At 44.3% G+C, this 27,831-nt stretch overlaps 1 protein-coding gene across 1 annotated transcript in view; it reads left to right on the forward strand.

The window, feature by feature from the left end:
- LOC138258980 (protein SSUH2 homolog) overlaps window positions 1-27,831 on the forward strand; it is a 139,411-nt gene that overhangs the window by 24,461 nt on the left and 87,119 nt on the right. Inside the window, exon 2 of the mRNA XM_069206340.1 lies at window positions 24,322-24,389. Coding sequence (XP_069062441.1) covers window positions 24,322-24,389 — 68 coding nt within the window. The remainder of the gene's footprint in view (window positions 1-24,321; window positions 24,390-27,831) is intronic.

Genomic DNA, 27,831 nt, shown 5'->3' on the forward strand with positions numbered 1-27,831 from the left:
CAATGTAAGATGAAGAATGCCAAAATATTTTTTTGTTGGGGATGCACTAAATGCTTGCTCCAGAGCAGGGGTGACCTAAGACTAGTTGCCAACAGCTGCCTCTGAACCATTACATCCTCACCTGCTTTTACCATTTTCATTGTTTTTGATAGTTCTTCCTTGAATTTGGAACCCTATTTAACTTTGAACCGTAGGAGGCTGCCTAGTTCACCTTTTTAGGTGTCGCATGCACAGCGTTATCGCTTTGGTGAACTCTTTTGTATTTGAAAAAAAAAAATGTTAAATGGGGCTTACAGCCCACCCACAGCTGTCGCATTACTTACAATTGGTAGGCTTCTCCAGGCACATTCCTTTTCTTACTTCTCATTGGCCAGAAGGAATCCTCATGTCAGACTGCTATGCCTCTCTTCTCATTCAGTTTCTGCTGTACTCTGGAGCCTGGACCAAGTACTCTTTCCGTTTGGTGATCAGTGGCTGGTATCCAGTTTTCTTCCACTGGCTGTGCACTTCTGAGGTACTTCTATTTTAATTTCAGGCCCACACTCCGTACAACTGCATGTGTTCTGTCTTCCTGCTGTTGTTTGTTGTTCTAGTCCTCCCCAGCACCTCCCGCCTATTGCTGCTTGTTGAAATTATTTTCACAGTAGCACCCTCAGTTGTTCCGTAGAGCGCTCATCTAGGCAACAGACACGTTGCCTGTTAGTGTTCAGTTTTTTCTGTTTGTGTCCAACTCAGAATAATGTGAGTTACATAATTTGCTCAGTACAGCACTATTGTAGGCAACAGACATTTCGCTTCTGTTTTTCTCGCATGTAAATAAAATACAGCATTGTAAAGCCTGAGCTTGAAGGCCACACTGTGGCAGAAGCCCACGCATAAATCATGTGCAGTGAGTGTAACATTTTGGCATAGATCACATCTATATGACCTCAGTGAGATCCCAAGGATGAATCTTTTGATCATTCTCATAACTACACTTGAGAGCCCGCACTTCGGCCTTGTAGAAGCAGCCATCTGTTCACACAATGAGGGGGGTTCTGTTGCATTCCCTGGCCACTTGAGGTTTTATTAAGAGGGTGAAGTTTAATTCCTTTGTTTTGGTTAATTCATTGTAGAACCCCCGAACGCTGAGCGCTCTAAGGCCTCCTTGTCTGCTTCACACGGTGGCTGCTTCGTCTTGTAGGTGTGCATGAGCAGAAAATGAGCTCCACTTTCGTGCAGCTTCTGCTTGCAACCCACACTCTAATCCTGTGCACCAAGAATTATTAGGAAAAGCATTAACTGTTGAGGTAAAGCGGGAGAGAGAAATAGATATCCATATAGTGGATCAATAGCAATGTGAAACCTGAAAACCTGCGAACAATCCTGGCTTCACTGCTTGAACATGCTGTGTGATGCTATGCAAATATTTTATTTCACAGAGCTTCAGCGAAAAGCAAGTTGCTTCTGCAGGTAGTTTTTGGGGGGCAAGTGACCCCCGCTCACACATTCCATTTTATGGTTAGTACGGTTTAAACTCACACTCCTGCAGTCAAACACATAACCACACAGGTAAACGATAGGGTGCAAATTGATAAGAGATCACACCATTTGTAGACGTTAGGCATACAAATGCAGATTACTCAATACCACCAGCCAAGGAGTCACCTAGGGTATCTGCTATTTTAATGAGTGAGAGGTCTTTGCAGTATCCCAGGAAGCTTCACAAGTACTGGGGAGTCATACCTCTGCCTTTCAACAATGACGAGTGCTCGAACCTGCTCCCTGGATGCTCTCATCAAAGTTTAAGTGACAGTAAGGAATTTTGCATGATGTACCTGATTTCTTGTCCTTTGGGCACTACCATCCTGTAAATATCCCCCTCCTATCTCACATTTCTCAAGTGTGAATATTTTAGGCCATCTTAATCAGTGTGTTGCAGAAAAGGGAACGTACTGGTGGAAAATAACCACCGCAGACATTTGAACGGTGTGGCTCATTCAAGCTCTGGATACACAGAGCATTAGCAAAGCCAATAGCTTTCGCCCATGTGAGATCTTTTGGCTTTGTACATGTTCTTGAGAGATAATGCACAACAGTGACTGTGATGCTGTGCAACATGGCTGAAGTTAAAGAAAATAGTGCTGTGATGCAGTCAACAATGGCTGCATAGTAGCATCCTTTTGTCTTGACTTTAATGCTGTGAAACATGTCTAACAAGCATTGACAAAGCCAATAGATCTCACCTAGGCAAAACCTATTGGCTTTGCCAGTGTTTGTTTGCGTGGGCTGCCGCTGCACAGGAACTGATCGCAGGTTAACTTTAAGAAGAGGCCTGGTCCTAGGCAAGGATTCCTACACTGTGGTCACTGCACACTTCAACCTCTGATTAGCCTTGTGCCATTTCTCTGTCAGGGTATGCTATAAAAACAGTTGATAAAGCCTTAAAAAAACAGATTGCCTACTTCCATCTCTAGTCTTGGCTTCCTTTTAACAAAAAAAAAATATTTCCGTATAGCATAATTTAATGGTATACGTAATTATAGACCATGCATTGAGCCTTTAGTACGGTCGTCATGATTTGGCGCCGTCTTCATATATTTTTGCTTACAATCGGTGGTTTGTAATAATTGATACGTTGATGGATTATGACTTTTATTGGGTGTGGCAGGAGGGCTTGCCAGAGTGTTTAGGTGCTGCCTGGATTATTTGTGCTTGTCCCTTGTGTGGAATGTTATGTGAATGCATTAAATGGAGATTTTAGAAATGTTAGGGTGCCATGATATCAATATGCTGCCCAATTTGGGCCTTGCCATGTGGGTGTTAAGAGTTCTGTTAACACTTTTTTATGGTTCAACTTTGTTGGTTGTAATTTGGATTATCAAGCAGAGAGAAGGCATGTGATCATGTGATACCCAGCTCCATGATATTACCACGCTGTGTGTGCTCAATATGTCAAATGGTCTTTCTAATATGTTTTGTTGGCTGTTATTGTGTCTGTTGCTTTTTTGTGAGGAGTGCATTTGTAGGCAAACCGATAACCAACTATGTTGCAATATTTGAAGCTACAGGTCTCCATTACGTCAAAGCAACCATGGATTTTGACGAACCATGGACTTTGACATAGCAGTATTAGCAATTATGCAAGCATTAACATAGTTGGAATCACAAAAGGATTGGTTCTGTTTCTTCGAGATAGGACATTGGGGAGATGAAAGGATTTAGGCCCTCATCACGAGTCTGGCGGTCGTAGGACCGCCAGACTCGCAGTGGAGGCCGGACTGCCGCCAATGTGGCGTTCCAGCCTCCACATTCTGACTGTGTCAAACGCAGCATGGTTTGATCGCTGCCACTGCCACCTTTTCACCGTCCGACAGCCTGGTGGTGCTGGCGGTCTTAATCCACCAGGGCAGCGCTGCAAGCACCGCTGCCCTGGGGATTAAGAGTCCACTCTCTGCCGGCTATTACATGGTGATTGCACAACCATGTAAAAGCTGGCGGAGATGGGGTGCTGAGGGCCCCATGGGGGCCCCTGCATTGTCCATGCACTTGGACTCTGCCTTGTTTATGGATTCCCTGTCTGGGTCAGTTTGACAGTTGGGTTGTTTTTCGCCTCACACTAGACAGTGACACAAAGGGAGCTGGGGTTTAAACTGCATTTCCTGATTAGCCATCTCTGCTAGGAGGGAGGGGTGGAGTGGTCACTCTCATCTGAAAGGACTGTGTCAGCCTCTGACAATGCAGACTCTGACCCCCTGGTGTGTGTCTGAGGCCTTGCCTGGGCAAGGCAGGATTTCACAAGTAGGTGTGAGTCCCCTTTGAAGAAAGGTGACTTCAAAGACTAAAATGGGTATAAGAAGGGCACCCAAATCTACATACTTTAGAAACACTTCTGGAACCAAGAGGAACCTCTGCCTGGAGAAGAGCTGATAGCTGAGGAAGAAGTTCTGCCCTGCCTGTGACTGTGCTTTTTGGAGCTTTCCTGCAGTGCTGCTTCTGCCAGAGTAAGAGGGCAAAGACTGGACTTTGTGTGACTTCCATCTTGTGAAGAAATCTCCAAGGGCTTGAGTTAGAGCTTGCCTCCTGTTGTTTGAAGTCTCAGGGACAGCAAAGACTTCTCTCTGCCAGCACCTGGAGTCTCTGGAGAGACTCCTGCCCCGACAAGTGGTGCCCTATCCAGTCCCTGGGCCCTTGAAAGGAAAGCTGGTGGAAATCCAAGGAAATTGACTTCGGACCGACGCCGCTGCTGAATCCGGTAACGCCACCTGCACCTGATGCCGTGACCTTCGCTGGAACGCAACGCTCTTTGCAGGCCCGACACCGCAGCAGCCCCGCTGAAGTCCGCGACTCCGTGGAAGTCGCCGCACCACGTCGTGACCGACGCTGCTCGAAGTGCACGGATTCAGCGTTTCGCACAGACGCCGTGATTCCTGACTTCGCGCATCAGCTTGTTTTCACTCTTCACCAAAGGTACTGTACTTGGGGGTCTACACGACTCCGTGTCCGGCGCCGACGGTGTCGGCTTGTTGGGAACGACTCCGTCACGACGCCGTGTTAACATCTCATCTAAGCATTTTTGTTTCTAAGCGCTATTTTTGAGCTTAATCTTTATAAAAACATAACTTGACTTGTATATGTCGGATTTTTGTCGTTTTGGTCTTGTTTTGTTTAGATAAATATTTCCTATTTTTCTAAACTGGTGTTGTGTTATTTTGTAGTGTTTTCATTAAGTTACTGTGTGTGTTGGTACAAATACTTTACACCTAGCACTCTGAGGTTAAGCCTACTGCTCTGCAAAGCTACCAAGGGGGTAAGCAGGGGTTAGCTGAGGGTGATTCTCTTTTACCCTGACTAGAGTGAGGGTCCTTGCTTGAACAGGGGGTAACCTGACTGTCAACCAAAGACCCCATTTCTAACATTGGTGATCAGTGGTTGGGATTTGGACTTGTATTTGTACTTGACATACAGTAATTAAGTGTACACTACTATTTTGAGTGCAGACCACTACGTGACCACATACTACTTGTTTGGTGATCTTTTGCTTTTTCTCTTAAGGACTCCTTTTTGTTTTACTTCCATGATTTTGCTGATCCCTTGACGAATTCTTTTTACTTCATTGGGAACTTATTTTCTGCCTTTGGAACTTTGCACTTGTGACCATCATGTCTCTATCTGGAGATGCAACAGCTGGAGCTGTGTTTGAAATAGAGAAACTGAAGGAGTACTCAGTTGCTCAATTGAAACAGTTCCTTAAAGATCTTGACTGTCCCACTGAGAGCTCCACCAGGGAGGGGGAGCTGCAAAAGCCACAGAGGGCCTGGGAGACAGTCAAGGAGGCTGGAGGGCACATAGAGGAGGAGAATGTGGGTGGGGAAGTGCAGAGGATACACAGTGGTGTAGTGGAGGTACCTGTTACGCCTGGGGGGAGGGTCCCCAGGAGGGGTAGCAGGGTGTCATCCAAGGGTCTGACTCCTGAAGAGTTACAGGACAGACAGGCAGAGATGGCTCGCTGGTTGAAGTTCAAGGAGTTGAGGATGCAAAGGGAGAAGGAGTTGGAAGAAAGGAGGAGGGACTTGAAGATCAAAAAGAGGATTTGGGATTATGAGCTCAAAATGAAGGAGCTGGAAGTCATAAGGGCTGAGTCCAGACGGAATGGTGGAGCAACAATTTTATATCCAGTGCTGCTGAAGAAGTGCACAGGCCCAGCGATGTGGTGCCCTACTTCAGGGAGGGAGTTAGCACACGCCAGGGGGTTCAGGGGTATGAGGTAGCTCCAGTGATGCACAGGGTCCCTGAGGTGGATTGGGGAACTGGCATGGGGAGTCATATTCCTACAGGTGGGAGGGACACTCTACTGACTCTAGGTGAGAGTGACAGGGAGAGGGGTTCCCCCCCCAGGTAGAAGTCCTGGTTATGGAGTGTGAAGACATCCCAGAAGAGTGTGGGTTGAGTTTCAGGGACAGTCAGGTACTGTCTCACCAGTCTCAGGAGGGTGATGTGGGGTGCTTTTTCAAAGCACAGTCACTGGATGGTTGGGTGAAGTGTACTTTGGTTAATTCATGTGAGGGGCTGAGTGATGTAATTGCTGCAGAGCATATGTCTAGTCCTTATTTTCCAGAGCTACGCCAACACCAGGTGGAGTGTGAGTTCTCTGACCCCAGGGAGCTTACAATGGAGGCAGACTTCTGGGTGAGTACCAGAGAGTCTGAAGAGGCATTTGGGGGTGCTCCTGAGGGGAGTGGTCTAGATAGTTCCCAACCAGGTGAGGTAGGGAAGGATTGTAGTGTCCCAGGTAGGTCCCCCAGTGGGATGGGTGAGGGACCCCATGTCCAGTCTCAGAGGAGAGGGAATGGGGATGGGTTGAGGCCCAAGGTGCCCGAGATCCGGTCCCAGTTCCTGGAGGGTTCCATGAGGGAACACCAGGAGGGGAGCCTAGCCTGTACCATAGGGCCATTTGTTGAGGGAGACCCCACAGTGTCGGGAGAACTTGGGGGGGGCGGCTGTAGCCAGCGTCCCACCAGTTCTGGTGTCTGGCAGTACCACTCCTAGTGAGGGGGTGCAGAAGTCCAGACAGATGGTTGAGAGGGGGTTGCGGACCCCAGTGGAGAACCTGGAGGGTCAGGGGTCAGCTCTGAGAGCAGAACCCCCCAGGAATGACCTTGGTGAGACCATTTCTGGGTTGAGGGGAATCCAGACTCTGTCAGATGGGCAAAGGTCAGGGGACCTGCGCCAGCCAGACTCTTGTGTGGCCCTTGGGGACAGTGTGTCCCTTGAGGGGGTAAGTGTGCCCCCCTGGAAGTCCTGGTGTGCCAGGCAAAGGTTCAACCGCAGGGTGGTGACTCTGGGTTGAATGATCAGGTTAAGGGGGTAAACTCTGACCTGATGGGGGGTAAGTGTGCTCCCAAGGAAGTCCCCGTGTGCCAGGCAGTGGTTCAACCGCAGGGTGGTGACTCTGGGTGGGATGACCAGGTTCAGAGGGTAAACTCTGACCTGGTGGGGGGGTAGGTATGCCCCCCAGGAAGTCCTGGGTTGCCAGGCGGTGGTCCAGTCTGTGGGTACAGACCCTGGGTTGGAGGATCAGGGTGTCCCCCCTGACCTGGAGGAAGGGGCTACTGCTAACAGTGCCCATCCCATGTTGTCTTCTGAGGGGGCCACTCTTAGTTGGGCGGTGCAGGACCCCAGAAGGGAGGGCAGGGGGAGGGAAGCCTCACCCCTGGCCCAGATCCAACCTGAAGGTACAGACCCCAGGTTGGCGGACCAGTTGCAGGTTACCAGCCCTGCACTGGTGGAAGAATTGTGCAGGACTGCTTCTACAAGCACCCTGACAGTTTTTGACTCTGGTGGTGCCGCTTCTGCAGGGAGGGTACAGCGCCCCAGAGGGGACGACCAGGGTCAGGTTGTCTTCCCTGACCTGGTAAAAGAGAGAGTGGTCAAAGGGTGCCAGGCACCTGGGGTTACCGCCCCCCACTCTCCGCAGTCACAGTGGTTGGAGAGGCCTGAGGTCCGGCTCTCATCCCTGACAGTTGTCTGGGACCACCGTGGCTTGCTGTCCTGGTGGACAGAGTTGCCCCGGGGGGGGGGGGCGGGAGTCACACCCCGGGGGTGGAGTGGGCAACACCACTGTGTTGACCCTGGTGGTACTATCTGCCCATTGGGATACATCTGTGAGCAAAGTAAAGTTAGGTTCTGCACAGATGGTGTCTTCAGTTGTGGAGAAGGGTTCCCCATGTGTTAGCTTAGTGGGCCCTGGGAGTATGGACAGAGGGATCCAACTGGAGTCAGGAAGGCGTAGAACTGGAACATGCCCCTGCTGTTGTGGGCCTGGGTCCTTGTTCTATCGCCCCAATCAGGGAAGTACATCAAGGTATTGATTGTTCTCCCCTGGCTTTAGGCTGGTAGGGGGTCATGTTGGACTTTTTTGCTTATGCAGGGTCATCCCCAATCTTTTTGCCTCCTGCCTCCTGCCTCCTATTTTTTTCTGACCTGTTGCTGTTGGCTTTTGAACTCTATGCACTTACTCTGAGCACTTTACCACTGCTAACCAGTGCTAAAGTGCATATGCTCTCCGTGTAACTTGTATGTAATTGGTTTATCCATGATTGGTATATTTGATTTACTAGTAAGTCCCTAGTAAGGTGCACTAGAGGTGCCAGGGCCTGTAAATCAAATGCTACTAGTGGGCCTGCAGCACTGGTTGTGCCACCCACATAAGTAGCTCTGTAATAATGTCTCAGACCTGCCACTGCAGTGTCTGTGTGTACAGTTTTAACTGTAAATTCGATTTGGCAAGTGTACCCACTTGCCAGGCCTAAACCTTCCCTTTTCTTACATGTCAGACACCCCTAAGGTAGGCCCTAGGTAGCCCCAAGGGCAGGGTGCAGTGTATGGATAAGGTAGGACATAGAGTAACGTGGATTATATGTCCTGACAGTGAAATATTGCCAACTTCGTTTTTCACTGTTGCAAGTCCTGTCTCTCTCATAGGATAACATGGGGGCTACCTTTAAATATGATTAAAGTGTAGATTCCCCTAGAGAGTAGATGGACATGTGGAGTTTGGGGTCCCTGAACTCACAATTTAAAAATACATCTTTTAGTAAAGTTGGTTTTTGAGATTGTGTGTTTGAAAATGACACTTTTAGAAAGTGAGCATTTTCTTGCTTAAACCATTCTGTGACTCTGCCTTGTTTATGGATTCCCTGTCTGGGTCAGTTTGACAGTTGGGTTGTTTTTCGCCTCACACTAGACAGTGACACAAAGGGAGCTGGGGTTTAACCTGCATTTCCTTATTAGCCATCTCTGCTAGGAGGGAGGGGTGGAGTGGTCACTCTCATCTGAAAGGACTGTGTCTGCCTCTGACAATGCAGACTCCGACCCCCTGGTGTGTGTCTGAGGCCTTGCCTAGGCAAGGCAGGATTTCACAAGTAGGTGTGAGTGCCCTTTGAAGAAAGGTGACTTTAAAGACTAAAATGGGTATAAGAAGGGCACCCAAATCTACAGACTTTAGAAACACTTCTGGAACCAAGAGGAACCTCTGCCTGGAGAAGAGCTGATAGCTGAGGAAGAAGTTCTGCCCTGCATGTGACTGTGCTTTGTGGCGCTTTCCTGCAGTGCTGCTTCTGCCAGAGTAAGAGGGCAAAGACTGGACTTTGTGTGCCTTCCATCTTGTGAAAAAATCTCCAAGGGCTTGAGTTAGAGCTTGCCTCCTGTTGTTTGAAGTCTCAGGGACAGCAAAGACTTCTCTCTGCCAGCAGCCTGGAGTCTCTGGAGAGACTCCTGCCCCGACAAGTGGTGCCCTCTCCAGTCCCTGGGCCCTTGAAAGGAAAGCTGGTGGAAATCCAAGGAAATCGACTTCGGACGACTTCGGACCGACGCGCTGCTGAATCCGGTAACGCCGCCTGCACCTAATGCCGTGACCTTCGCTGGAACGCAGCGCTCTTCGCAGGCCCGATGCCGCAGCAGCCCCGCTGAAGTCCGCGACTCCGTGGAAGTCGCCGCACCACGTCGTGACCGACGCTGCTCGAAGTGCACGGATTCAACGTTTCGCACAGACGCCGCGATTCCCGACTTCGCGCATCAGCTTGTTTTCACTCTTCACCAAAGGTACTGTACTTGGGGGTCTACACGACTCCGTGTCCGGCGCCGCTGGTGTCGGCTTGTTGGGAGCGACTCCGTCACGACGCCATGTTAACATCTCATCGAAGCATTTTTGTTTCTAAGCGCTATTTTGTAGTTTAATCTTTAAAAATTCATAACTTGTGTATGTCGGATTGTTGTCGTTTTGGTCTTGTTTTGTTTAGATAAATATTACCTATTTCTCTAAACTGGTGTTTTGTCATTTTGTAGTGTTTTCATTAAGTTACTGTGTGTGTTGGTACAAATACTTTACACCTAGCACTCTGAGGTTAAGCCTACTGCTCTGCCAAGCTACCAAGGGGGTAAGCAGGGGTTAGCTGAGGGTGATTCTCTTTTACCCTGACTAGAGTGAGGGTCCTTGCTTGAACAGGGGGTAACCTGACTGTCAACCAAAGACCCCATTTCTAACAATAGGGAATGATGGATTCAGAAGCTTGCTTCAGGAGTGAAGGGGGAGATGAAAGATCCAGCTAAACCATGGAGGTCTTTGTTGCAATATTTGAATTTTTTGAAACAGAGTTTAAGGAACATACATGACAGAAAATATTAAGGGCTCTAAGAATCCTAGGACAATCGAAAATTGACAGATATTATGGATTCGTTTGAGAGCCTGAGTGACTGTCTGAGTATGATTAACCAACTGAATGATCACTTCTGTTCCAGGCACACTACCCTAGGAGGTCTCTAGCTGTCAACCTGAAATGAAGCAAGATGCCTGTAACATAGGGTAAAACAAGGGTTCTTACATTTTGTCCTAAAAGACATCAAGAAGTAAGTTTGGCTGGGATGGAGAGGCAGCAGGTTCAAAGAGGTTGGCTCCTGAACAGAGAAAAACCTGCCCCCTTTATTTGGCACGTTAAAGCAAGATACGTTTACCAAGTGAAGATGCATACTTCTCGGGTGAATTGCAAGAGTGTGAATGTAACTGATGAAGTAGGATAGTGCAAGGCATTGTATATATTTAAAAAACAGACACCCTGATTTAAATGAGATTGTGTATTTAACTGGCAGCCAAAGTGTAGCAAATGCCCCTTTGCTACATGGTCGCCATGGAATTTGTGTCTTTTGCTGGACACTCTATTGTTGCTCTGTGCTGTCTACCCCTTCTGGCCACTAGTAAATACCTGAGGTCTCCCTTTAATTGTTTATTTGCCGCCCCCCTTGCCTGGCAGGCTTTAGTCACATGTGGCCTTTTGTCTTCATTAAAGTGTTGAATCCTGCTGACGGGAGCCGGGGGTTACATATAACACTGGAGACGTATTTCTGGGAAAACAGAATGCCAAAACAATTCTTGTGTATCAACAGTCTGGTTGTTCTACCAGACGCCTGTCTCTGTTTATTGGGGGTACAGTGACTGTCTGAAGCTGGATTTTAGTGTTAGATGTGGGAGGGCACTAAGATTATCATTGTACATTCACCACAGAATGCACCAGCCCTTAGAGCCAAAGGTAAGTGTGGCCAAAGACCTCAGGCATATTGAAATTGCCGAAAGTGGGTAGGGTTGGCCCCAAGAACCTTTACCTCATTGGTTAGGCTCTACACAAGAGCCATTCCTACCAACTAGCCTGTTCCAGGAATAAAATAGCATCACCAGGCACCAACTTCAGAACTCTCCCCGGCCTGTGGAAGGTCAGGAGAGGACTGAACCTGCTATCTAAGACCTGAGAATAGCTTATAGGACTAGACCTGTTCTCCATCGTGACCTGTGACAAGGAAGTGCTCTCCAAGGGTCATAATGATGGTTGCCTGTTAAAGCTACAGGGGCACAACCAACAACAAGAGACCTTTTCCTGCAGCTGCCCAGATGACCAGTAGCAACTGGGGCTGGACTGTACCCTGCTGCCTGGCCTCACCTGACCCCATGTGAGCCTCTAAGTGCATCTTCTGTGGCCCTGGGCCTGTAGAAGAGTACTTCTGTGGTGGATTGTGGATTAAAGGACTAAAGTCAGAGGGTAAAATCATTTACCAGGATGGTCTTGGTTGATATAAACCATGCTACATCACAGTCAGTGACACATTGCACCAAGATCCAAGTCTACCATGACTATTGATTATCATTTGCCCATTACACTAGTCTATAAGATTGTTTGCAGCTTCCATTCTCCTTGTCGTATTTGTGACAGATAGCAAAATATGTTGTGTTTTGGCTTACTCATTTGAAACTGTTCAGTCTGTGTAAACAGTCCTGATTCATCCATTGACTAACTTTTTACAGAAAAAGTTGGTGGGATGTACCATGGTGTCACTGGTGCACATCTGAATGAAGGATGATCTTTACAAGTGTAAAATAGTGGTCTTTGGTATATCCTGAACACTATGAAAGAGATAGCTGAACCCACTGGGCCTCATAAAAGGGAGCACTGTCGTGCATTATAATTCTCAGTAGCTGTATGTGCAAAGTGAACAGCATAATTGCATGTGTGGAATCTTTGGGATTCGGCAAGTGATGGAGGTTGGGTTAGAAATGGCTGTACCATTCTGAACAGTTGTCTTCAGTAGATTAGTATGGTGTTGCATCAGCTCAGAGAGTTTTGAAGTCATTAATGAGGATCACAGTCCCTCCCTCTTTGCTTCCAGAAGTTCTTGGCTTGGTCTGGATTGTGTGACATGGTAGGTGCTTTTGTCACATAAAACACACTGTGGTCATTCACAGATCTACTCCCTCTCCACCCTTTTTGCGGATAGACAAGCTGGGGCATCATCTAGGCCTCAAAATACTTCTCTTAGTGGACTTTCTGCTTGCCCTTTTTATGCAGCATTTTGAAACAATAGGCGTCAGTTCAGAATCGATGAAAAAAGCATATACAGTCTCCAAAGGCTACATTGTGGCTCAGAGCTCACAGTGCATCCTGAACTCAATTAGCAGAAGGGAAACCTTGTCCTCACGTCTTCAGTTGCCTCCCCCAGCTCCAGAACATTTCCAGCTTCCTTCTGTGAGTCCCCGCTGTGCAGCAGGCAGGATCTTCCTCTATATTGCTTTGTCACCTGGGGTTCTCCATTCAAGTTGCAAGGCCACCCAATGCTTCCTACAGCCAGTCTTGGAACCAGGGTAATCATCTTCCCTGTGATTGATGGAATTCAAGTGGCTGCCACAGAAATGTTATTAGTTGTACCAGCTGCAGCCTTGCTTCTTAATGCACTGGCTATTAGGGAGGAAGGGTGCCTTACATCCCTGATCACAGCTCAGAAACCCATTGTTTCACCAACACTATTGTAGTAGCTGAATTGACACTTCTTGTGCTCTCCCCCCGTGATATCATTTGAAGCTATATCAAGTTAACCCTGATGAAAGTCCAGCATTCTTTGTATAATAAGCAATCTATATTATTAAAGACACAAATTTAAAGTCCCTCAGTGTCTGATTGTGTGGAAGGGGATTGACTAATCTATTGGTACTGTAAAACAAAATGTAACATATAGCATCACAAGACACATCGCACACCCATGAAGGTTAAGGGTGATCAAATCAGGCTACAAGCAATCAAAGCAAGAAAAAAAACTACCCGAAACAGAGGTAAACCACACCAACATTCCATACACGCCAATACAACTTTGCAAAGCATGATACACATGCATAATGCAACAGAGGTTCCAAATTATTCCTAAGAAAATAATGCATTCTTTACACAATAACGAGTCCCACAAATAACGCCTCAACATTATGTAGATTTTAACCTCCACTACGGACCCCATGAAAAAAATGGCTTGCTCATACACCACTCAACACATTTATATCAGATACTACACCCAGAGTGATCCCAGTCAACAGCCAAACATGTCACAGCTGATTACATCCTGATAAACGTCTTGAAGCACTGTTAAGCCTTGAAATTAAGGAAATCCCAACACAAGCGAAACCATCCCCGAATAACAACAACTCACTCTGTCACTCTCTCTGACTCTCCCTCTGTATCTGTTTCTCTCTGTTTATGGCATGAGACGAACCATATATCTAAAACGCCAAAATATACCATTAATGCCCTCAAACGTCCAAGTATCGCCCTCACCTTAACCCATCTCTTTCCACAAGTACAAATACACACATATCCACCCATATACTACACCTGGCATACCTAACGCTTCCTGGGCCCACAGTAGCTATCTCTTCTACTCCAAATTACAGTACCCGCTTGTCACTCATTGATAGGTTAGTGGCAGAAAATGAACCCCCAACTAAAAGGGTGTAAAATAAAGGTCCTCGAATGGCTAAACCATCATTTGCAAATCACTTTCCCCAAATCTTTTAGTACACCACACAGCAAATAAATGTTCTGCTTCAATGTATGCCTTCATTTCTCCAACACGACAATCCAAATGCTGTATTTATTCAGCTTGTCCAATTATTTCAGACAAATGGGAATTATCATTCAACATTCTGAGGCCTCTACTTTCTTTTGGTGGCCCTCTGCTAATCCATTGCCTTAAATGGATCTTTTAACATTCCAATTTTCTAATTAAGTGTCTATAAAACTGCTTGCAGCTCCGCCTGTATAATATAAAATAACTTTTTTACATGGGCAAAACTCTTAAATATTGGTAAGAAATTTCTGAAAACACTGATAATGTGACATGCTGGTTTGTACAAGTGAAGCATTTAAAAGTGCTTAATATGTAAAGACATATAAGTGCCAGGGACAAAAGGTTATTTTGAGAAGCCCGTGTACGTTATGCTAACAGCTGGTGCAGTTTACGACTTCCGCCAGGGCCACTAAGTTTTTTTTTCTTTTCTCGATACAGTGTTTTATGCTATTACACCAAACCCTATCACCTCATTCCACCACTACTCAAGAGCTACTAACTCGAGTATAAGTAAATACAATTTAGCACTATCTAGACCCCATTATTTCAACCCTGCATCTACATCGACACCAACATTAAACATACCCTTCTTCATACATTCAAGTCAAAATAATGAAATGATATGCAGTTAAATCATTTGTTAAATCCAATTGTAACCATAGCAATAAAATCAAATTAATTGATGTGCTTGAGTTACTACCCTTAACCTACTCTAAGGATTATGGTATTCCTAATAATTTTTATTTTAATTACATTAGATAAAAAATAACCTAACCCTTAAGCAAACCCTTACTCTTAATTTAAATTAAAGACATAAATTAAATCTGAACATTATGCTAAACCTGGTCCTATTTGTAAATTATTCTTATTTTAAATACATTAATTAAAAGCTAATCTTACTCTAACCTTCATCTTTACTTACAATAAAATTACACGAGTTTATCCGTAGTCAGTACCTAAATACATGGAAGTCGAAATTAAATTGAACAATATTTTGTTCAATATTTTCTATGTAATCACATCTATAATTACTATTTAGTGGTTTTTCTATGTTCCAACCTCTTTCAGTTCTCAAATCAGCCCTGTTGCTTTGCTTCTCAACTAGACTTGCACAGCACAGTAGAAATACCAACACACACTTCATCTTAACATTTGCTTCAAATATGCTGAGTTCCATACTTATATAGAGGTGTTCTGAATCTGAGGTTTTTTTTTTTTTTTTTACTGCTCTTTGCTGTTTTACGTCGCATTCTCATGTTTGTAGTTTTATAATGGAAACTATACCACTAATACTACTGTTCATAGTTGAAGAGCATGACTGTATTGGTACGTTTCTGCCAAAGGTTAAACTCAGTTCTAAATCTACGTCCTTGGGAAAGGAGGGGGAAGATTTGGTAGTCCACGTAGAGATGGTGTATGATGCTAGCGCCTCTTCTCATTTGTTGTGATGGTAGTGCCAGATTCCCCTCCAGGTTGATAGAGCGCTTAATAATCAACATACTATAGCATACCATAGCAAAACAATACAACATATTCTCAAAATATAATTGTGACTGTCTCACAATTAGCTTAAGAAGCAGTGTTTTCTTCATGCAAAACGTACAATTCGGTCATTAAAATGACCAATGCAAACATCACAATTATGCTTAAGTAAGAAAGAGAAAACACAAAAACAGGAAAAGAGGAAAATGGAAAACCGTGACAAATGGACAAAGCAGGGAAGAAACCAGATCCTGCAAGCATGAGATAAAGGGGCATGGAGTGCATGGTGGTGGATGAAAGAAGCATGAGGTGGAATCAAGACTGTGCAGCCTTGATATTCACCAATCCAACATTTGGTAGCACCTGCCTCTGACTTCTGATAACTCTTTTGACACTGGCACTTATAATTTTACAATTTAAGTCCCGGACTTATTACTTGGGATGAAGTTACATCCTCCCAACTAAAACCCATTTTCTGACAATCCCCATTAGGCCATGTGTTGACATAATGAGTGGAAAATGGGCACAAACAAAATGTTATCTGGCCACCAAATGCATGTGGTAGCCAGGATAATGCTAAATATGCCCCACTATGTTACAGATAGGCCCCTTTGGATACACATATACCATCACAAACCTCCCCCAAGCACAAAAAGAAAATCCAAACAAGTAAGCGTTGCCACCTGCATGCATGTGCGCTGGCCCATACACACTCACACTCACACACTTTCTCTTTCTCTCTCACTCAATCTCGGTCACTTTCTCTCACTGATAATTGAACGTATCCTCCTTTGTAGAGACATCAGACATGGTTATGACATTGTTCAAAGACCTGCATTTGGCTTAAATGTAAATGAGTGACATGGTGTTCTGGATATCTGTTGTACAAAGTGCTCTTACACTGGTACCAAAATATAGAATTCTAAAGGCTGCTTGACAGTAAAAGCAAACTGTTTAATTGAAGAATTGCATGCAAAGGTATTGAATACCACTGTGATTTGTATTAGAGAAGATTGTTCAAAATTGTAGATTTTAACAGAAAAAAGTGTGTCTAGCTCAATAGGGCAAGTTACTAAAAATGCGACAATACATTGCTGAACAATGAGTGCTCTGTGCAAAGCTTCACTGGTCTCCTTTTTAGGTTGAGTGCGCAAGTGTTCTGGCCTGTTTTAGTCTATCTGTGGGCTTTTAACCACACCCACCGCACGCCCATCACTATCACTCGTTCATGGGCTTGCCTTTCAAAAATCGTTTGTTATCATTGGTAAATGCTTTGTTTGTCCCTCCATGGGGCGGTTTTGTTACTGCCTTGGCCATCGACCCTGTTACATGGATAATTGCACGTTTGCCGGTATGTTTGACTGCGAACGAACTTCTTTCTCTATTTGTGTCTCCCCTTCGGGTCTCTGGATCTTTGAATCAGCTTGCTTATGTTAACTGTTTTACTTTTCATTTTCAATTTATGTGGCAAGAAAAGTCCCGCTAGGAATTTACAACTCTAATAGCTCTAACTCGAGGAAACGCAAGACCTGTTGCATTATGTTGAACTTTTTTGCTTATGCATGGTCATCCCGAATCTTTTTGCCTCCTGCCTCCTATTTTTTCTGACCTGTTGCTGTTGACTTTTGAACTCTGAAAACTTTACCACTGCTAACCAGTGCTAAAGTGCATATGCTCTCTGTGTAAAATGTGTATGTAATTGGTTTATCCATGATTGGCATATTTGGTTTATTAGTAAGTCCCTAGTAAAGTGCACTACAGGTGCCAGGGCCTGTAAATCAAATGCTACTAGTGGGCCTGCAGCCCTGGTTGTGCCACCCACATAAGTAGCTCTGTAATCATGTCTCAGACCTGCCACTGCAGTGTCTGTGTGTGCAGTTTTAACTGTATTCGACTTGGCAAGTGTACCCACTTACCAGGCCTAAACCTTCCCCTTTCTTACATGTCAGACACCCCTAAGGTAGGCCCTAGGTAGCCCCAAGGGCAGGATGCAGTGTATGGTTAAGGTAGGACATCTAGTAATGTGGTTTATATGTCCTGACAGTGAAATACTGCTAAATTCGTTTTTCACTGTTGCAAGGCTTGTCCCTCTCATAGGTTAACATGGGGGCTACCTTTAAATCTGATTAAAATGTAGATTCCCTTTGGGAGCGGATGAACATGTGGAGTTTGGGGTCTCTGAGCTCACAATTTAAAAATACATTTTTTTTAGTAAAGTTCATTGTGTGTTTGAAAATGCCACTTTTAGAAAGTGAGCATTTTCTTGCTTCTACCATTTCCGTGACTCTGCCTGTTTGTGGATTCCCTGTCTGGGTCAGTTTGACAGTTGGGCCTGTTGCACCTCACACTAGACAGTGACACAAGGGGAGCTGGGGTGTAGCCTGCATATCCTGATGAACCATCTGTGCTAGGAGGGAGGGGATGAGTGGTCACTCACACCTGAAAGGACTGTGCCTGCCCTCACACAATGCAGACTCCAACCCCCTGGTGAGTGTCTGGGGCCTGGCCTGGGCAAGGCAGTATTTCACATTCAAAAGAGACTTTACTTAGAAGTAGGCCTACTTCAAATGAGAAATTTGGTATAGGAAGAGCACCCAAAACCACAGACTTTAGAACACGTCTGGAAACAAGAGGAACTTCTGCCTGGAGAAGAGCTGAAGAGCTGAGGAAGAAGAGCTGCCCTGCCTGTGACTGTGGTTTGTGGAGCTATCCTGCAGTTGCTGCTTCTGCCAGAGTAAGAGGGCAAAGCCTGGACTTTGTGTGCCTTCCATCTTGAGAATAACTCTCCAAGGGCTTGATTTAGAGCTTGCCTCCTGTTGTTTGAAGTCTCAGGGACAGCAACGACTTCTCTCTGCCAGCACCTGGAGTCTCTGGAGAGACTCCTACAATGCCCTGTGGTGCCCATCCAGTTCCTAGGACCCTGAAATGAGAAGCTGGCAGCCTAAGAGGAGGAAATCCATGCCCAGAGCGCTGTGCGGGGAAAAGATCGATGCGACTCCGATCTGCGGCTGAAGAAACAACGCGCCGCCGGCTCCGTGGCTGAAAATCGACACTCACGGGAAAACTCGACCGAAGAATTGACGCACAGAGCAGGAGTAACACCGCGCAGCATTGCTGACGGAGGCTGGGAGATTGCAACCCGTGCTGCATGGTTTTCGGATCATCGTGCGGCTGGATATCTGACTCCGGTACCGCTGGGCCTGTAAAAACAACGCAAGACCTGCCCGGACCCGAGAGTGCTGACCGGATCGGCGGAGAGAAGAAACAACGCACCCTGACCTGGTGAAAGGAGAAACGATGCAAGGTCCCGCTCATGAGTGGAATCAACGCATCGCAAGCCCACTCGCCAGTGCGGGGTTATTTTTGACGCACTCAAGGTACATTTTCACGCTAACAGTGTTAGTGTGTGTTTAAAACTACTTAAAGACTCTTTTCGCCTTTTTATTGATAACTTGACTTGTGTATTACAGGATTTTTGTTGTTTTGGTCTTGTTTTGTTTAAATAGTTCCTATTTTTCTAAACCTGTGTTGTCATTTTGTAGTGTTTTCATTAAGTTACTGTGTGTTTTGATACAAATACTTTACACCTAGCATTCTGAAGTTAAGCCTATTGCTCTGCCAAGCTACCAAGGGGGTAAGCAGGGGTTAGCTGGGGGTGATTCGATTTTACCATGACTAGAGTGAGGGTCCTTGCTTGAACAGGGGGTAACCTGACTGTCAACCAAAGACCCCATTTCTAACACATGCTTGTTGGTGCTTTTTGCTGTATTTGTATGTCAGACTAGCAATAATGACTTGAAACCTTTGCCAAGACAGTGTTAACGTGTAAAAATGGCAAATTAAGGAAGTCTTAAAACGTGCTGCACTATGCCACATAATGTTCCTTTTCCTGCTGCATAATTTGGCCAGCCCTGCTGCATAATTTGGGCTTTCCCTGCAGCATAATTCCAGTGGCCCTGGCTGTAGATGTGGAAGTGACACAAATGATAAGGATGTTTATATGCAAATCACAGTGTTCGTTTTGTAAGTTCCCTATGGGTCTCTCTGCTACCCATCATTTTTGTAGTCTGCTTTTCTCTATAGTTTCTTTGCAATCCTTCTTTGCAGTTTTTCTCTGACTGCCTTCTGAAGGCTTTCTTTCCTTCCTGTCAACAGGTTGTTTTCAGTCCCCCCTATGCTAAATTCCTCTATTCTGTCTGCTGTCAGCTATCCTTTTGTTCTGTGGTATGTATCATTCTATTTTCTCTGCTATCATCCCTTTCTGCTATCCTGCCACATAGGCTCTCATTAAAGGTTTGCCAGATTTTGGTGTGGGGTCCAGGAAATGAGGAATAACTTTATTTACAGAGGAAGGGTTTGTACAGTTCTGTGTTTTGCCCTGATTCCAAAGGCAAACTCTCAAACATTTTCCACCTGCTCAGAGCTAAAAAATGTTGCTGTGAAGGCTGGATGTAGTTAGAGTTGGGGTGAGATTGGTGGGTCAGACATGCCTGCGGAGGGGTGGGCTGAGGGAAGCATGGTCTGCTTCTCCTGTGGTGCTTCAAATGCTGAGCAGGGCTGTAACAGTGCTTCAACAGTTCAAAACCTCTGCTTCTTTGCCACTATTGGTTTCACCGAAAGCTCTTTTTTACCTCAGGAAATAGGGCTCAGTTTCTTTGGAATAGGAATTATCGGGTCCGGCAACTCTGAATTATTTGTAATGGCCTGGATGATATTGCCCTTCTTGTAATGCTGAAGTGGGATACATAAGGTTTCATATTGCTATGTGTAACATTTTCATAGTTTCAGTGTAATTATGAGTGACATTTCAACAACTATGAGTGACAGTTTCTTGCATGCAAATTCATGCCATGAACACGAGGGAACCATAAAAATATCGTAATATATCAAGAATCCTATTGAACTCTGATCCCGTTGTGCCCCAGCACTACTTTGTGGCCTTTGATAAATACTACTTGGAGCTTACCTAGCAAACTGAGAAACTGGAACAAGAAGAAGGTTTTACCGCACTTCAGCTTGCGTGACAAACTCAGGCAATGCAGTAATGCAGGAAAATGACCGTGAATGCGTCATTGTAACGCAAGATGCTTCACACTTGGCAGGGCTGGGGATACCTCAACTCTTGAGAAGGGCGATGCAGGGAGGCTAGAAAAGGTGACACAGTTTCTCTACTACTCTTCTAAAAACGTTCTCTCTTAAAATTCTTCTCTGATGTTTATCCCTCCGCTGGTATTCTTTCTCAGAGTTATCCCTCCTCTAGGAAAACAACTTTTTATTACTGCTCTGCTAACATTTCTCTCTACAGTCTGTTTTGTGCATGCTTTTAACTTTCCTCTCTGCATTTTTCTCACTTTCTCCTCTGTTGTCAATTCCTTGTGCTATCTGTCTTTATTTACCTTCAGTTACAGCCATCTTTTTCGGTCCTGTTGTGCTTTCCTTTCACTCTGCAGTCTCTTTTGTCTGTTCACTCCCAAATTGTTGGGTCCACGCCCATTATCTCCCCGAGACAATGGGGAACTGGCTGGTGTCTGTCACGCCTCCCCTTCTGAATTATGCTTCTGTAGGTAGGAGTACTAGGAGTCAGACAAAGCAGTCCCAGAGTCTCATCTGCATATATAAAGTCCCGCCCCACAACACAAAATCAGTACACACACATTTGTAGTATTTTCCTCTCTAATTGTTTTTCATACACCTATGAGGTATGTACAGTGGCCTGGTTGTAAATATGAACATATCAGCAGTTATTAGAGAAATTAAGGAAAAGGTTAGATAAGCCCGTACCATATTTTTTTACACATTCCTATCCTATTAGTCTAAAGCTAAATTGCCAGCAGCTGCCAAGCAGCTTGGTTTTATTAGTTCTTCAGAATATGTCAAGTATTGTTAAGCCTCCCTGCGCACTTTATTGTTCCACTAGGCCTGAAGTCGATCTCTGGTTTTCAGTATTCCCTTCCAACAGCTGCTCTGTGTGTCTAACCCCTATGGTACTCCTGTATAAATCTTTCGTATGGGGTTATATTTTGGGAACTAGGGGCCAGATGTAGCAAAGGGTTTTTCCCATTCTGTGTCAATGGGAAAATGTGTTCGTACATATGGCCCTAAGTGTTCAGTGGAGCATGAATGGTTGCACAAATCCTGTATTATTACACAGGATATGGAACAACGTTTTTGTTCAAAATATAGTTATGTGCAGAAGCTTACTGTTACTTTTCATTCTTATTCCTGCAAGAAAGAACTCACATATCCAGCGCCGGATTTAGCGCTGGTGGTGCCCTGTGTAACAGTCTTTTTTGGCACTCCCCACCCCATGACCACCTCCTCGGATTACCTGACTACCACTCTGCAAATGCGCCCCTCATCTGTTCCTAGCCCGTCTCTCACATACATACATTTTTTTTAAAGCTCTTGTAAAGGCTGGCTTTACTAATCCACTCAGCTATCCATATAAAATATAGTTCTGTTCTTTGCAGCAGGCACTTTAACCCTCTGTGCTACTTTATGGTGCGTCAAAGCTACTGCGAGACAAAACTCCCATCTCTCTCTTTCTCTAGCAGGATCATTAATCGCAAGAGGTATCTTGACATTTTAATTGCTTCTTGAAGTCTGGAGGCACAATGAACTTTTCAGCAGGTGCTTTTAAAACTCAAATTTCGAAAGTTATTGCTAAACACAGTGCCCCCCTGAGGTCAGCACCCTGTCCAATCCAGGCCAGCACCTGATAGTTTGTCGTAAACACATGACATACACAAATTCTGTAGTAAAAGGAAAGATATGTTCATCTGCTTTTAGGCCCTGGAATGTCACCACCTTTCTGTTATCGGTATTGCACAATGACCATGTTAGTATACAGTCAGGCCTGTGCTGTACCTAACATTAAACAACCATTTGCAATGCAATAGGTCTCGCATATTTCGAACAAGTTAATTTTTATCTTTTGGCAACAGTGCCCACGAGCAAAAACAAATGAAAACATGACTGGAAACTGAGAAAAGACGACTTGTCAAAATAAAAGAGAGTTAGCATTAAAAAAATGAAACTTTGCAATTTATTTGTCCTGCTGGGCACATTTTTGCCAGTCACAAGCCTTTAGTTTGCAGGGCAGTTGAAGTTGAAAAGAACAAATAATTCCTCAATCACATCGTGAGCAGCGGACTAGCACTAATTAAGTTGAATCAATAAGTGCTTGATCCCTGCTCCACACAGAGAAACGGAAATGATGCCAGGTGTGCCTTGCCGAATTATGAGGCTGTAAAGAAGAGAGCCACGCAAGCCAACAACTGGTGAACGACAGGCAGGCTCCAAGCCTGTTACTGAACACAACAGAGTCTCTCAAGCGAGACGCATGCGCTAGCGCATGCACTCGCAGGCTCGACCCTAAACATACTGCTTGGAGGCTTGTTGTGCACACCATTTTCACACCACTGATACTGTCTCTCAGGATTGTGTATTTCACTGTTGCATGTTTGGTATCATATTCGTTCTGTTGTGCAGTCTACCTCTTTGTCTTGTTTAAGCTGTCATTCATATATATATTCGTTATCCCCAACTCATTTCTGATGGCCACCATTCTTCTTATGTGCATAAAATTGATTTTGTTTGATTTTGTATGCTTTCAAAGTCGGGCGCTTCTTTCAAAAGAAGGTAACATGGCATCTCACCATTTCTCTGAAGGGAATATGAAGCAAGCCAGATGTGTGTTTTTTACAGGTGTGATGGTTGCATATTACAAGCTTCCACGGTGACATGAATTTTAGGGACGCCTGAGTCCCCTAGAAGGAGCTTACATCAGAGTCAGACTGTAGCTTGTGGAGGTTCTAACCCTGGGAATCAGCAATAAATAAAACCCAGACTATGTCCTGTGTACATAACCAGGCACTTATGCTTCTAAAAATATCTTGCATGGACAAAGTACCTACTGGCAGTAAAGCTGCAAAGATCAGTGTTTTTTTATAGTGGGGAAACTTAGTATCCTCTATACACCAGCCGCTAGTAATTATATACCAACATGACCATCATTGAGGTGATTCACGAGGAAAAAGATGGAAAAAAAGTAAGGGAAAAGTTACTTTTTCTTTTGTATAAAAACACTATGTACAATCTATGAATGACCTCTGCAAAATAGGAGGGTGGTATTTTGCGCAATACAGGATATTCAAACTCTTGGTCCTTGTCAGTTGTTTTAAGGACACCTGAAAAGTGTGAATAGACTGAAATGTGTTAACATTAAAGAGTCAATTTACAAAAAAAATAACTTAAGAGTAGTGTAACTTACCCTTAATGATACAGAGAAAGTTATGTATCTCTTCTTTGAATGTTCCCCCGGTCAACATTTAACAGACACACATAAAGAACATTGGGCTAGATGAATCAAAGGGTTTTACCCATTCTATTTCTATGAGAAAATGTGTTTGTACATATGGCCCATTGTGCGTGGTGTCTGAAAAGAAAAGGCAGGGACCAACATGCTTTTAAATATATACTTTTCTTATCAGATAATGCGTTTGTCTGTGTAATTTGATTATTAAAATGGAATTAACATTATATTAAATCTTGATTAATACATTAGATGTCTGGGAGATTTCATTTTTGGTTAAGGAAAACGGGTGGTAAGGGAGATCAGTACCTTCTAGCCAGATTATTTTAAAGAACCCATGGGCCGTGATTCAATGAGGGTGTCTCTGTAGATACATACATGAAAGGAATTCATCCACATTTGGGGATCTAAAACAAATCCAGATTCTGAGCTTCGGCAGACACCTGCTCAACTTAAACATTATATTACTTTATCTCAGTCCTGTGTCTTAGGTGACCCATAAAGAATTGCTGATCTCAACCATGGCGGCTTTCTAAGAAGAATATACACTTTGTGAGTCTTTTGGCAACATCTTTATTCCTGAAATTTGTTTGTTTCTTCTCTCCCTACAGAAATTCCATGGGACCAAATTATGGTTCCACAAATCCTTTGCTTGGTGCTGACTTCTCTGGAGATCCTGGTATGATGTGGAACATCTTTACGTGTGGTGTCACTTTCATGAATGAGAATATATATCTATATATATGGATTATAAAAACACAGAATTTGAAAACTGTTTGAATTTTGTTGCAGCATTTTGAGTGGTCAGTCGGAAAACCAGTTTTAATCAGATATGATTTTTTTCACCATTATTGAGAAAAAAATGATACAAAAGTTCATGTTCCATGGAAAAGTTTAATTCAAGTTGATTTTTATCATTGTTGTACTTTACGGTGTTTATGTTCGAGCTGGTTTACACTTTTGTTTGGTTGTACTATACATTATATACGCTTAATATTTGTAATCACTGCGCAGTCCATACGAACCAATAATGCTGACTATAAGCGGGCCCTTATGATGGCCATACAGGCTTGCACTCCAGCAGTAAAAATGGTACAACTGACAATGTGAAAATGTAAACGTTTTAAGACAAGGCAAGATTTGATAACAAATTGTTATTCGAATGTTAGAATTATGTGTTCAGTTTTTGACATCAAAATAAAAAAAGTACAAAATCGAATGGAGAGACATGGCCAAAGGTCATAAAAATGAAAGAACTGTTCATTTAGCCAATAATCTGGATGGAATTTCAGCAGTATGTTTACCCTGTAGATATTCCCACGCTTTGCTGATGTGTACCATGCTGGCAATGAGAGTGTGAAAAACAACTTCATGACTGATGAAATACGCAATTAAAAACATTTGGAAATTTCGGCTTCGAAATTTTAAAATTAGAAATGATCAAATAGTTGGTAATCCTAATGGGAAATATATTTTTCTGACGTATCTCTAATGCTTTTAAATGAAAGATGACATGGATTCATATTCTAACAAGGTTTTGATAAGAAGTACAGTATTGGTTCAAGAAACTACTGACTTCTCACTGGCATTTGATCACATAAAACCTATCAGTTGTAGGTAGGAGTGGGTGATAAGTTCTACTCCATCAGTGGAGTGGGCAGAAGTTTGGCCACTCTGCACTACTCTTGTAGCTCAGAATTGTGGCCAAATTCTGCAGCCAGAGAGTGGTGGAGGTTTTCTTATGCGCAGCTCGCCAGCGGCAAGTGTGAGCAGAAATTGGCGTCCCCTAGCACTATTTTCAGGCTTTAGGATGGCACCTGACAAGATTTTCTCACTGCAAACGGTAGGGGACATCACAAACGGTTGCAGACATCGTGATAGTGTGCATTGAGAAAGCTGCCGCTCGAGTAGAAAATCTACTCAAGCAATAGCAAAATCAACTTGAGCATCAGCGGCCTGTGGTCTACAGCGTGGTCCTGTTTGTGCTGATTTTTCAGTGCGGAATGAGCTCCTGGTATGGAAAATCAGCACGAGCAGCACAGTGTTCCGATTTCTGTAGGTCGAACTATCTCAAATGTCCTTTCATGGTTTAATTACTTTAGCAAGCAGGCAGGTTCTAGGTGTTTCAAGGTTGATTGACCTTTAACGTCTTCTTACATAAATCACGTTTTTGACAGCGATTAAGTGGCCAGAGCTGAAACACAAAATGTTTGTTTTACTTAAATATTAAATTGCCTCAAATTTTGGATGATTCCGGTTTGTGCTAATTCTGTTTGCCCTGGAGTATAAGAGTATACCCAGTAGAAGATTTTACAATTGAAAAGAAGTAGGCTGTCTAATATTATCCCATGAGTGAAAAAGTTTATGAATATGCTAAAAGGCTATGCTACTCTCTAGTTGTCTTGACGTGCCACCTTTGTGTTTGGACCTTGAAATACAAATGTAATAGACCTTCAGTGGACTTAAGTTTATTGTCCACCTATTTATGGAATGTTTGATACCTCGTCCAGAAATGCGTATATAATGAAACACAGTCCAATTAACTTAACGTTCCTCTGATAGAAGGGCATACTTATTTCATTCAATGTCATTTTTTAGAGAGTCGAGACCCATTGATTTTTTTGTTAATTAAGTTAGATACCTCATTGTCCTTTATTAAATGATGCATTGTAGTTCTACTGTCTAGACTACGTGGAACTTGAAGGTTTATTCCCACGTCTGCGCTCTGCTTTATGCAGCACCATCGTCTGTTAACTTGCCAATATACAGTCTGTTCTGTAGTGTGGCATTTATGAATTGCCACATTAATCATCACCATGAATCAGTGTACCTAACTAAAAGTTTGAAACAAATTCAGTAAATATAGGTAGTCGGAGGACAAAATGCTTTTACCTCCTTCATTATTTTTCCTTTGTTAAATCTTGGCAAAGTACGTGACTTCTGTGGAGGGCCTCAGTGTTAGAAATTGGGTTTTTGGTTTGCAGTCAGGTTACCCCCTGTCCAAGCAAAAGCCCTCACTCTAGTCAGGGTAAGTCACACACAATCCAAGATTATCCTGTGCCCACCCTCTGGTAGCTTGGCACGAGCAGTCAGGCTTAACTTAGAAGGCAATGCGTAAAGTATTTGTGCAATAAATCATACAATACCACCATATAGCACCACAAAAATACCCCACACAGTGTTTAGAAAAATATATAATATTTATCAGGATAATTGTAGGTCAAAACGAGTAAAGTTGCAATGTGAATTTGTAGAGATATCACTGAAAAGTGATATAAAGTGTCTTACGTCTTTAAAAAGCAAACAAAGTCTCTTTCAAGCACAAAGTACCTGGTTTGGAGTGGAAAATCTCCTCAGAGGGCCACAGAAGAAGAGATACGTGGAAAACGGGTGTGTGCGTCGATTTCTCCCCAGCACACACGGACTTGCGTCTTTATTTTTCACGCGGGGAAGTCGTGCGTCATTTTCTGGCGCGCGGACAGTCTCTTTCTGTGGATCGCGGGGATTACCAGATGTCCCGGGTCTGTGCGTGGATTCTCCTGCTTGTTTACCGGCTGCGCGTCGTTCTGCGGGCTGTGCGTCGATGTTTCGCTCTCATGGCAGGCGTCGCGCCGATTTCTCCTCAGGCGGCGTTGTCCTTGCGAGGCCGTGCGTCGAAGTTCCGGTCGTCCCAAAGGTGTCGCGTCGATCAGCGTCGGTGTGCGGCGTTTTTCTCGCCGCGGAACAAGCTGTGCGTCGAAAATTTCGGCGCACGAAGCATCCAAGTGAAAAAGAGAAGTCTTTTTGGTCCTGAGACTTCAGGGAACAGGAGGCAAGCTCTATCCAAGCCCTTGGAGAGCACTTTTACAGCCAGACAAGAGTTCAGCAAGGCAGCAGGGCAACAGCAAGGCAGCAGTCCTTTGTAGAAGGCAGTCAGGTGAGTCCTTTAGGAAGCCAGGCAGTTCTTCTTGGCAGGATGCAGGTTCTGGTTCAGGTTTGATGAGGTAGGGCAAAGGCCCTGTTTTATACCCAAATGTGCCTTTGAAGTGGGGGAGACTTCCAAGAGTGGCTAAGAAGTGCACCAAGTCCCCTTTCAGTTCAATCCTGTCTGCCAGGGTCCCAGTAGGGGGTGTGGCAGTCCT

Source organism: Pleurodeles waltl, chromosome 9 (assembly GCF_031143425.1).
Source record: "Pleurodeles waltl isolate 20211129_DDA chromosome 9, aPleWal1.hap1.20221129, whole genome shotgun sequence".
Taxonomy (NCBI): Eukaryota; Metazoa; Chordata; class Amphibia; order Caudata; family Salamandridae; genus Pleurodeles; species Pleurodeles waltl.